This window comes from Etheostoma cragini, chromosome 8 (genome assembly GCF_013103735.1).
Source record: "Etheostoma cragini isolate CJK2018 chromosome 8, CSU_Ecrag_1.0, whole genome shotgun sequence".
NCBI classification, from domain to species: domain Eukaryota; kingdom Metazoa; phylum Chordata; class Actinopteri; order Perciformes; family Percidae; genus Etheostoma; species Etheostoma cragini.
The window spans coordinates 8910786-8922391 of NC_048414.1; the positions used below are offsets into that span (position 1 = coordinate 8910786).

Consider the following 11606-nt stretch of genomic DNA (forward strand, 5'->3'; position numbering starts at 1 on the left):
GCAAGAGATATTACAGTATGTGAAAGAAAATTTCCATTTGCATTTGACTGAAACATTGACTGTGTGTGTGTGTGTGTTTGTGTGTGTGTGTGTGTGTGTGTGTGTATGTGTGTGTGTGTGTGTTGGGAGGCCCTCACACTGGAAGACAGGAATGCGCCCGCCATGAAACAACATGAGGACCAACATGCACGTGGTTTTGGAAAAGACATCAAAGGCTGTGCCATATGGGTAAGCTTATCAAAACCACAGGAAGGAAGAAGAGAGGAAGTAAGCAAGAAAGTAAAAAATAAGCAAAATAAATTTAAAAAATATTGTCCATTTCACAGTCTATTACAAATATAAATCATAATTTACTACCATGTGTCTGGTGACGATTAAGGAAAGTAGTTAGCTACCAATGAATGTAGAATGAGTTCATTAAGACAAATGCTAGCAGACTGGGGCTTATCACACTCAGAGAACCACAGGCAGCCTCTCTTTTATGACAGCACTGAATCATCTGTCATAAAAATCAGTTTAAAATACAAGAAGGAACTGCCGTGATCACCAGGCCATGGCATCAGTTTTATGAAAGATGATGCAGTGTGAGGCCATGGATGTCATTTTTCATTTCCAGCTGTACACAATAGGCCTCACAAACTGGAATGTTTCTCTTCTGATGACTGGCATTCATTACTGGGACATCTGAATGGCCCTGAATCTGAAAAGGAATTTCACTCAATAGGAGCATGGCCCTACCATTTATCATTTCAGCTGAAACTAATTAATTCTGAGAATACCAATACTCCCTACATTTGTACTGCTATGCTGCCGTTTCTCGCTGTGGAGCCAGCAACAAATGTTGTTAGCGGCCGTAAATAGAAATGTGACACGTCAAATGCCCGTCTATATATATCTTACTCTGAGGATGATATTGCTCTTTGCATGCAGTGGGGATTGAAGAACTTAAGGTCACTAGAAATCTGCCTTTAAATTTAAGGCAAGGTTTCTCTTTTTAATCAGCCTGTTTCCCTTGTTTTGCTTCTTCTGGAAGTAAACTTTGTCCAGATTTTGTCTTATGTAATGTTGTTGTGAGTGTGGCGAGGCACCTGGGGACTTAAATCAAAAAACACCCCTTGGTCTTCATAAAACTGTTCTGTTTGGAACACAGCCACAGTAAAACAGAGAGGAACATTGTGTGTATTATTGCAAAGAACAACACAAAGTGTTTGCAAACAGCCAATGTGTATCTTGTAAAACCTTCTGTTTTAAATATGCAGAAATGTTATAAGTTCTCAAGCAAACGTTTTGAGTTAAAGGAAACAAGCTCTGCAAATGCTTATTCACTCAACAGAGACATACGATTAGACGTGCATGCAGCCTTGCCTGTGCCAGTATCAACTGGAAACCCACAGTGCTGCAGCTGTTATAGTGACAAACATCTAATCTAAGCTTTTGATCTCAGAAACTGGAAACTCATCACCATTCACACCTCTGGAAAATACTTAGAGCATACCAAGTGTGCACACACACAGAGTTACACACATACAGTCCTAAAAGCACTTATGAGTCTCTACACCACCTTGTTTGATAATGTGTTAAACAGGCTAGGATACCTTTCCTGGGTTACACAGCTAAAGTCAATGAGCTTGATCACACCTTCTTGTATGATGTTATATTTTCAGAAATGTGAAGATCTGTTTATCTCATTACCACTGTTAATACTGCAGCTGATAATTAGAAATGGTTAAACACAACAGATTTAACTGAAGCTGTTAAAAGAGTTACAATATTTGTATCAAGCACAAAGCCCCTCAAGGCCAACAGCACGTGTTTTGACAGACCATGTCTTTTGGCAGTATAGATAGGTATTTATGCATTTTCTTGCACACTACCTCATTCTAGTAAAACAAAATGTGACAAACTGCTACTTCATGCAATAGTGTGGTATCTAACATGTGTAAGTAGTGAAGGAATCACAATCAATGTCAATAAAAATACAAGAAATGTACTCAGTCGCCCAACCAAAATAAGGCAAAACAGAGGAAAAAACTTGCACTGACTCTAACACACCCTCGGCTCAGTGTCCCGGAATGAAAAAGGTGAATTAGTAACCCCGAGTGGCAGGTACATGACTATGGCGGGGGAAATGCAACTCTTATACCCATTGGTAGTGGTTATAATGCATAACAAATCAGGTTTCAAAAGGAGAAGGAATTTCTCTCACCTTGGAGTCAAGCAGAGAGAGACGAGTCTAAGGGCGGCGTTGGATGGGTGTTTGGTTTTAGCTGCCAAATCCTCAGTGGTATGATGTTATGTGGTACGACTGAAGAACGAGGAGATGCCATTACTTGTCATCAGGCTGTAGAGTGATACGCCCAATCAAGAATCCACTTTTCTCTCTCATCCCTCTCTCCTGTCCTTCTGCCTCCCTCTCCTCACCCTAACATCCAATAGCCCTAACCGCTTGCCAAGTAGCCTACTCTCAGATCAATATGATGAAAACCTCTCACTCTTTATCTTTGTAGTTTTTTTCAGCCCCCTTATCTTGGTGCCCCCACTGTTTTTTTATTGCTCCCTGCATCTGTTGCACAGATAAGTGACTTTATCACTATCAATCACCATAAATTTGGTTTAAAGGGTGGTTAGGCTGTGGAGTCGGGGGACAGTTGGACACTCTGATGGTTTAATCTCTCTCCAGTAACTGGACTGCTTCCGGTCTCCATCAATATCAAACGTTTTCAAACTGCTAGATAATTTTTAATGAAAAATATAATATGAAAATGATGATAAGATGCCACTCATTCTAAACATGAATATGTATGAAGAGATTAACATAGCAGGATAGTCAGTCTGCCCTTCCTTTTCTTACAGTTGATGTCTGCCACATGAATCAGGGACATATTTTCCAAATGAGATTAGTGCAGTCAATGTGTCTGCAGAGCAATGCAAGGCAACGTAAAGATATGTGACCAATTGGAAAACCGATTAAAAGGCTAAAGGTCAATGAGGTGTGGCATCAAACTGTACTGAAAGCCATATCCATTTCATGGATACGCACACTGTGTTTGCCCCTGGGATCTGTAGATGCCAGCCGCAACCTGAGACACACACAGGCTCTCATGAAGGCTCTCATGAAAACACACATATTCATACTCATACTTAAACACATGGAGTTACTGTAGGAATGTGGACTATTCTGGTGTTGGTCACACACACACACACACACACACACACACACACACAGCTATGGCAACACAGTGTAATCCTTAATGCAATAAGGCTCACAATGATGCAGACGTTCAACTTGATATGCCAATTCATTAAGTACATTAAATTAACTGCATCATTTTGGCAGCGTTCCACAGATCTGTGAATTGCTCTACAGTTAACATTACTGAAATCTGCCTGTCAGCAGACACATATTGTCTTTCAAAAGTCTCCAAAGTAAGTCCTCTGATATTTGTAATGCAATTTATGTAATACATATTTTATTCAAACGGTATAATTGACTACAAATTGAATTTGTACAATTGTACAAATGACTATTATGAGCTGGGAATGTGATCTTTTTCAACCCTCATGTAAAACCCAACCGTCTGTAAAAGCTATTACTGTTTATACCATTTCATTACTGTAATTAAAGTGTTGGACTAATGTGGGAGTAAATTGTATGATGCAGTTCAAGTCCCTACTAGAAAGATTAAAATGTTTGTGTGGTCATTGTGTTGCTGAAAATAACTATATATATAGACATACTACGTATGTCTATGAATAGGACTCAATTGTGTTTAGATAAAAGAGAACATTCCTCTGCAATGGAAAAATCTCAAAAGTTTCACAAACAAGCATTGGAATCCCTTTCAAATAACAGCAAGTGCATAAGGATTTACAAGCAAAGTTTTGTCCGTCAAATATTTGTTACCTTTAGCTGCAAAAACACATTGTTGACCAAGTTAAACATGTTCTCTTACAGTGTAAAAACAACTAAAACTGATACTTGAAATTCTAACAAATCACCCATTTTGAGGAATGATTATTCCATATCTATGGAGTGATTACTCTCCAACATTATCAAACATCATACATTGCCAAGTTTGAAGTTTAAGTTAAAATGGATTTCTTCAAACCCAGGCATGGGAAATGGCTGAAAATCCTCCCTGGACCACAATGTTCTGGAAGATTTCCCTGTTTGCTGAGCTCATTACCCTTCATGGCTGTAGATATTCTCCTTGGGTTTGGGTTTCCACAGTACACAGCAGATACAGACACAGCAAGATTGTCGTTGGTCTATATCCTTGACATTCCACATCAGGGATTGCTCGAATAGACTAGACTAGCTAGATTATTTGTTGAATCCCAGTTTTCTGTTGCACTACTGAAACAGTTTTTGAACGTATGCATTTCCCCAAAACAAATTCCTTCCCTGGTTGTTTTGCAGCGGCACCGCTGCTTTTCATGGTGTTTAGCACCACCCCAGACGATTGTGATTGGTTTAAGAAATTCCAATAAACCAGAGCACGTTTTCTCTGATCACGGACTAGCCAGACCATCCTCCACAGCACTGTGGTGGAGGAACGTCTGGCAAAGTGAGACTAGATTGTTGCTAATCACGCAGAGAACTTTGTGCAATCTCCCTCTACCGTCATTTACTAGGCCTGCTCACCTGTCTGAAGGCATTCTGCTAGTCTTGAGCCAAGCAACGTCATCCACCATCTGCTCCAGGCTCAACCTCTCTGCTGATTAATTCTCAAAGCATGATATAACCAGTCCACTCCACCTCTCTGTGCTCCTCAAAGTTTTCAAGCTGCACAAGGCTGCTTAGTCACATCAGTGATTATTGTCCCAGTAATAATAATAATAAATCAATGCTCAATTAACCTTTTTTATTTTATTTATATATTTATCTGTATATTTGTTTTATTTTTTATGTGTGCAATAATGCTAACCATAACCCAAAAGACAGTGATCCTAAATTTTATTAGATTTTTGTGCAAACTTAGCAAGTAGATGTACACATTCAATATATATTTGTTTTCCAGAGAGCAGATGCACCAAAAACCCCGAAGTTACTATAGAAACAAGAAAACCAAGAATGTTTAAAGTTCATCTGAGGAACATTGGTACCCAGCAGACCTTCTATCAACCTGACCTCATGTACAAAAGCAACAGAGTACTAGACAATTCTTTCTTTAATCATTTAGATTTGTAACAGTACTCTTGGGCACTTCTGTTTCTTCAGCATCACGTTGAAAAGCCAACCATAAACAGAAACAAGACAGGCAACCATATTCCCAGATCCTATTTCTGGATTCTAGTTAGGAGCCCATTTGAAATAACATCTTGAACACAGAAAAGTTAGCTTATATTTATTGAGTCTCATGACAAACAAACTACCACAAAGACTGGATTTCCAAACCATGATTGCTATGCTGTTATGATTAATTAGCATTGACTGTAGACCTGATCACTGCATGTGGATGTCGGCTCCTCTATAATTCTTTTCACATGTCTGTAGCATGAGAGTTCTGTAGGCGACCACAACAAATAATAAATGGGATGGGTAATGCTACGGACATGTAAAGGAATGGACAGGCTTTATTAAAAAAATGTGGTAAAATATGAATAGTTTTCTTTCAAAATAAACAAAACCAAATTTATTGGATGTAGCCGCAATATATTTCCATAAAACATCAGAAACACTCCCAAGTTGTGCATTTCTGAAGTTGGTTCACTATCAAGTAAAATACTTTTGGAGGGAAAATAATTATTAGATTGATCTTAAGTAATCTTTGATAACATTTGTTTGTCTTTTAATCTTTTACCTTAATTGATTTTGTATGTGTTTTTGCTTGTTGATTTTCTGTTTTGGATACTACTGTATTTTAACAAATGTGTAATGTGTGAAGCACTTTCTGACTCTGTAAAAGGTGCTATATCAAATACAAATTAGTTTCTAAACTAATTCCACAGGCCGTACAATTTACCTTAAACTCTCCCAGACACTAGATTTAGCCATTTAAGTTTATTTATATGTGTTTGATTATATTTAAGACACTCATGTACAATTACTGTGCCTCATTATAACCTGCCAGTATATTTGATACAATCTAAAAGAGTATTCCTTAAACTCTGGTACTTCGATACCAGACATGCTCAGCCCCGCAGCCTCCTTTGTGACCCTTGACCTCTAATGAGAAGAACACGGGCCCGATCAAAAAAGTGTGAAGACGGATATGCATGGATGCACAATGCCACCTGACACTCGATATCCGATTAGCAACAACGACCCTGCGGCCGAGAAATTACAACTTGTATCCCACATCTACAAAGCATTTGCCACAGTGATGGAGAAAGATGAGGCAAAAAGTTTTCTCATTACATGTTTTTTTTAAAGCAGCTCATCACACAACAAATGAACATATCTATCATAGGGTGTATTCAGGTTATTCACTGCATCCGGCATGTCCTGCCACAAATTCTGGAGCGAGGAGAGATCCTGTTTGTCTGTAAATCAGGCCAAGAGAGCACAGGTAGTCATTACTTCTGAGGGAACAACTGTTTGGAGCTTGCACACATACCTCTTGCCTTCCATCACCCCCAGGCGGCCATCAATACCGCCAAGCCCGACAGCTGCAATACAACACTTGGCTGTCTCCACCTAGCCCAGAAGTTCACTGTCAACACCTTACAAATACACACATCTGCACAGCTGTAAATACCCTGTAATATAGAACCAGAAACACCTCTGTGGGCTGACATCTCAATTCCGCTCTGTTTTCCTCTAAACCTCCCTCCAGTCTTCCTGTCATGGTGTTTGATATCTTGATTCTGGCGTGGTCTTGTGGAGGTTTGCTGTGGGACAGTGTGAAAATACATTTGCTTTGAATTCTTGCACCTGGGCACACTTGCATAAATTAACACAAATATGTGCTCACTGTTGTTAGGTTAATGGCAATGTACAGAATTACAGATTTGGGTGAACAGATATCTTTATGGTTATTTTTATGTATCAACAAGTCTCGCATTGCCAGACCGTGCTCCAAAGTGCGGTGTAGGGGAGTCTGGCTCCTCCACAGCGATGGGAGGAAGACATGCTCTGGTTTAATGGGATTTCTTTAAACCAATCAGAATCGTCATGGGCTGCGCTAAACTCCGCACAAAGCAGCTGCAAAATAGTCGGGGCGAGAGAAAACTCAGATTAGACAGATAGTCTAGCTAGCTGTCTCAATTTACCATGCAGAGATCTGAGGAGCAGTCAACAATAGTCACCAAATTTAAAAGAAAACAGAAGCAAACGGAAAATACATGCATCCGGCGGAATTTCCTGCAGCAACGGCGCAACACCGGAAGTCAAACTTTGTTGATATGGATTACCAACTAACACCAGGCGTTGACTGTCTTGATAAAAAAGAAATTGTAAGCATATCTTGAAGTTTGAAGCTCACCCTTTAAATCAAAACAGACACTGAATTGTGTCACTTGGTCATACCTAAACTAACAAAGAATAACAAGTGTTTTATTTGATTTAAAAAAAACTCCTAATGAACTATATAAAAAGTATTATAATGATAGATTCCTGATGCAGAGGCAAGTGTAAAATACTTGAAACAGCTTTTTAAACCAGACCCAGACAAGATTAGTTAATTAGAGAGTATCCAGCACCATTCCAACCTGTGCCACCTACTGGGAAGAGCCCAGTCCCATGCACTGTATCTGATCTTGATGTGTCCTTGTGGGTCACTGGACACAGAAAAAACACTTAAAATGAGACAGTGAAAAAGGAGTATAATTTGTGCATGTGCCTTTGTCTGTGTATCCTGTAAGACCCCTACAGGGGCTCTAAGCAGACTTGCTTGCTCATTACACCAATCACATCAAAGTAAGCACTTCCTTCCATTAAATCTAGTTTATTTCCCCCAATTCTGGTTCCTAGTTTGACCCCCTGCTGTCTCTGTCTGGCTGTCTTTCGCAGCAAGTCATCTTTACTCATTGTTTTTTTCTCCAGCCAAATGCAAAGCTTAAGTTAACTCACTGGCAACTGTCTGACTCCTACATTTGGGAAAAGCTCCAAATGAGGAAGAATAACATCCGAAAATAGGCTTCTTATGTAAAAAAACATGAGATTATTGGAAAATCAACCTTCAATAATTTGTATGGTGTACGACTGGTGATTTCCATACATGTGTATTATAAAGGACTTTCTCACCTCTCAAACAACTCATTTGAAATGTTTTTTTTCGAATGATTTACTTCTCCCCCTCAACATTTCCTTGACTCTCCTCTGACCTCAGTGAACTAAACAGTTCAGTGCATTGAAGACCAATGAAAGTGAGAGGCGGAGTGAGATGCAGCACCCGAAGAATGCGGCAGTATTGATGTTTGCCTAGAGATGACAAAAAAAAAGTATGCTTTTGCTATCGTGCTTCTCTAATAATTTATACTGTGATTATTGTGTACGTGGTTCAAACTATTTATTATATTTCTTGAGTAACACTGTGCCTGTTCCAGCCCTTTCCTGGTGTCCCTTTGCGGTTTCCCTTTTTTTGGAAATGTATTTTGTTCTTTGCAGCTGACTGATAAATAAACTATAGACAAGAAAAAAGTTCATGAAATATTTATTGTCTTTGTTACAGGAAACATGGAGAAATCACTGTGGAGACACACAAAATAAGAGACTTGAATTTTGTTGGTATGTGCATACTTATATAAGTACAGTAAATACAATGAACTGAGGTGAATGTTTAGGCAAAAAAAAATACCAAGTGTATCACTAACAGACAGTAATAGTCATGTGTTAGGGGAGGCCTAAATATGAGATCAGTAAAAGAATTAAAAGGCTATTAAGTTATTGAGCATTAACAGTTTTTCAACAACTTGGAAAAGACTACTAGAATATTTTACTCAACAAAAAGTAGTATTCCTTTAAATGCATTTTACACAAGTAAAAGTAAAAATACTTGAGTAAAAACATACCCAGGTAAAAGTAAAAAGTAGGTTAGTTAAAATGTATTCTATGTAAAAGTTAGTGTGCTACAATGTAAGTAGTCTTATAAGACTATATGTAGGCTAATATAGATTATACCAATTAAATTAAAGAAAAGATTTAGGCTACAAAACAACGCCAAAGTAGCCTAAACGTCAAACCACAGACACCTTATGTCCAAACCAACATAACTGATTATCAATTATACAACACCTTCAGTATAGCCTTAGAATAATTAACCAGAAAAGAGACAAAACTTAGACAATAAACAAAATGGCCAACAATAAATAAAAGTGTAAGGACACCGTGGGGGGTGCAACAAGCAACCACATAAATTAAATAACTTGCCACAGAACTGTGTAAACAATATAAAATCCACAGCAACTGCAGCCAAAAAAAACACATATGAGAGCATAAAAAACTAAATTGGTTTTAGACAACTTATAGTGTAATGAACACACGCACACACACACAATGCTATCTACTTTTGTACTTGCAAATTTGAAGTTTCCCTCTGGAGAGAGTTAGAAACATTAGAATGAGTGTGTTGTTGTGCAGAATGTTTGCTCATGAAAGTGATGTTGATGCATTTAGAGCTTTACCAGGTTATTCAAGGAATTCTTTAAATGACTTTTTCCTATTTTGCATGGTTTCCTGAAGACACCCATTTTCCCTCTATCTTTTAGACACACACACACACACACACTAAACAAGAGACCAGCTGGTCCTGAATCATTCTGACATCTGCATACAGTGCACAGGGACTTGTGTTGCTATATCAGGAGAGACTCATCTGAACTAACACAAACCCGTTCTCAACCTTGTTTGCTGTTTGCTTGAGTCTCTTAGTCTCTTCACACAATGTAATTAATTCATTGAACAGAGGCTCCAGGACCGATTTATTTAAATAACTTTCAACAACAGCATTAAAGAATGATATGTTATTTTGTCAGACCAAACATTATACATGATTATCATTTTAGGTATACACATCAGTAATTAGACTAAACTGAGCATGCTGTATCTCCTGTACATGGTATGTAAATATTTACAGTCATTCAACATGAATGCATTGTCATCACCACAGGCAAACTCTTAGTTTTTTGGTATTTTCGCAATCTCACTAATTCAACTATAAGTTTCAATATTCTCAAATCATCACCTCTAATAACCATCCTGCTGGGGAAACTACAGCATTTAGCCGGTGAAAGCTTTAGGAAAGACCAGTCATGTTCCAATTCAGGAGAGATGAATGCAGTTTGATATTCACATCCCAATACTACATAAAATTGCTTGTGGATATCTTTTCAATACTTTTATTTTGACCTCTATATACTGTATTTCAGAGTTAGTCTTTCACGCCCCATTACTGTTACTCTGAGTTAGATTTTGCTTGCTCATGAATTGATCTGTCATTGCAATTCTGCAGTTATGTGTTACGTTCTGCCTTGTCGTATAGATAACTAACCCTGATTGTTTGTTTATGACATCCCTCACTGCTTTGCTGTCCTCACCACCCTCCCTCGCTCCTGTTTTTCCCACTCTTTGTCCCTCTCTCTGTGTTGTCTCCTGTTCCTGCTCTTCTTCATTTCCTGCATATGTTTCCATTTGACAGCTCCTAAGCCTCTTCCTCGCACCCTTGTTGGTCTTTTCTCCAACCACAGTGAATCGCAATACTCCTCCAGAGAGCCAAAGGGAGAGCTCATCACTCTCAGGTAGTCTTTATAACGCTGACGGGACTCCACGCTGTGGCGCAACTCCACCATGGGGTCATCACTGGGCTTGGGCTTCCCATCCAGTTGTCCATGTGTAACAAGTTGTAGCTTGAGATGGAGGAGAGTGTGGGTGAAGTGTGTGTGCTCTTGAGCTACGCAGAGATACACGCCAGCATCAGAGGTTTGGAGGGAGCGAATCAGAAGACCTCGATCTGTGTGTACGACACGATCATCCAGCCTGACCTGCGAGAACATATAGAGGTTCATCATAAAGAATGAGGTCATGTAACTACAGCTGCCTTCTCTTAGTACACAATACAGATATATTACCTTAAACATATTACCATGTGTGATATATTGTCCTTATAATTTAAGATTTAAAGCTTTACTATAAAACAAGAAATTCTTTCTCCCAACCCCCAAACAATCAATCATAATGACAGCACATTACAAAAATTTGGTTTGATACCTTGCTTCCTGTTTACACACATACTTTTCCACGCCTGATTTGTATCCAACGTGTGTTAAACATGGTAATGGGCCCTAAAACAGGAAACGTATTGAATTGGGTGTGGTGAGTTTAAGGGGCCAAGGGTCATTATCTGGTGTAGAAAGATCCATAGGTGCATGATGAGTATAAGCAGCAAGCAAATGCTAAAGAAGGTAATTGTGTGTGTGTGTGTGTGTGTGTGTGTGTGTGTGTGTGTTTGTGCATGTGTGTGCTTGTCGTTAAGGTGTAAGGATAAGTGTTAACGTTTATGGTCCGCTCTTTTCATCTAGCATCCACCATGATTCATCAGGTGGCATGTCAGGGCCTAAAACAACACAGCTGTGTTCAGAGGACAGAGAAAGAACATGACAGTGTGTGTGTTTGTGTGCGTGTGTGTGTGTGTGTGTGTGTGTGTGTGTGTGTGTGTGTGTGTGTG

At 39.0% G+C, this 11606-nt stretch overlaps 1 protein-coding gene across 3 annotated transcripts in view; it reads right to left on the minus strand.

The window, feature by feature from the left end:
* Positions 1 to 3189: 3189 nt before the first annotated feature.
* The window catches only part of sema3d (sema domain, immunoglobulin domain (Ig), short basic domain, secreted, (semaphorin) 3D), a 38444-nt gene continuing 30027 nt past the window's right edge, over positions 3190 to 11606 (minus strand). The window contains exons 18-19 of one of the 3 annotated variants that reach the window (XR_004657660.1): positions 9654 to 10923; positions 3190 to 3226 (exon numbers count right to left, since the gene is read on the minus strand). Coding sequence is in view for 1 of the 3 variants with exons in the window: in XM_034879375.1 (XP_034735266.1) it covers positions 10459 to 10923 (465 nt within the window). In the remaining 2 variants the exon portion in view is untranslated. Of the gene's footprint in view, positions 3227 to 8582; positions 10924 to 11606 lie in introns of those variants that run through there. The other 2 variants (XR_004657661.1, XM_034879375.1) reach the window with 2 other exon arrangements.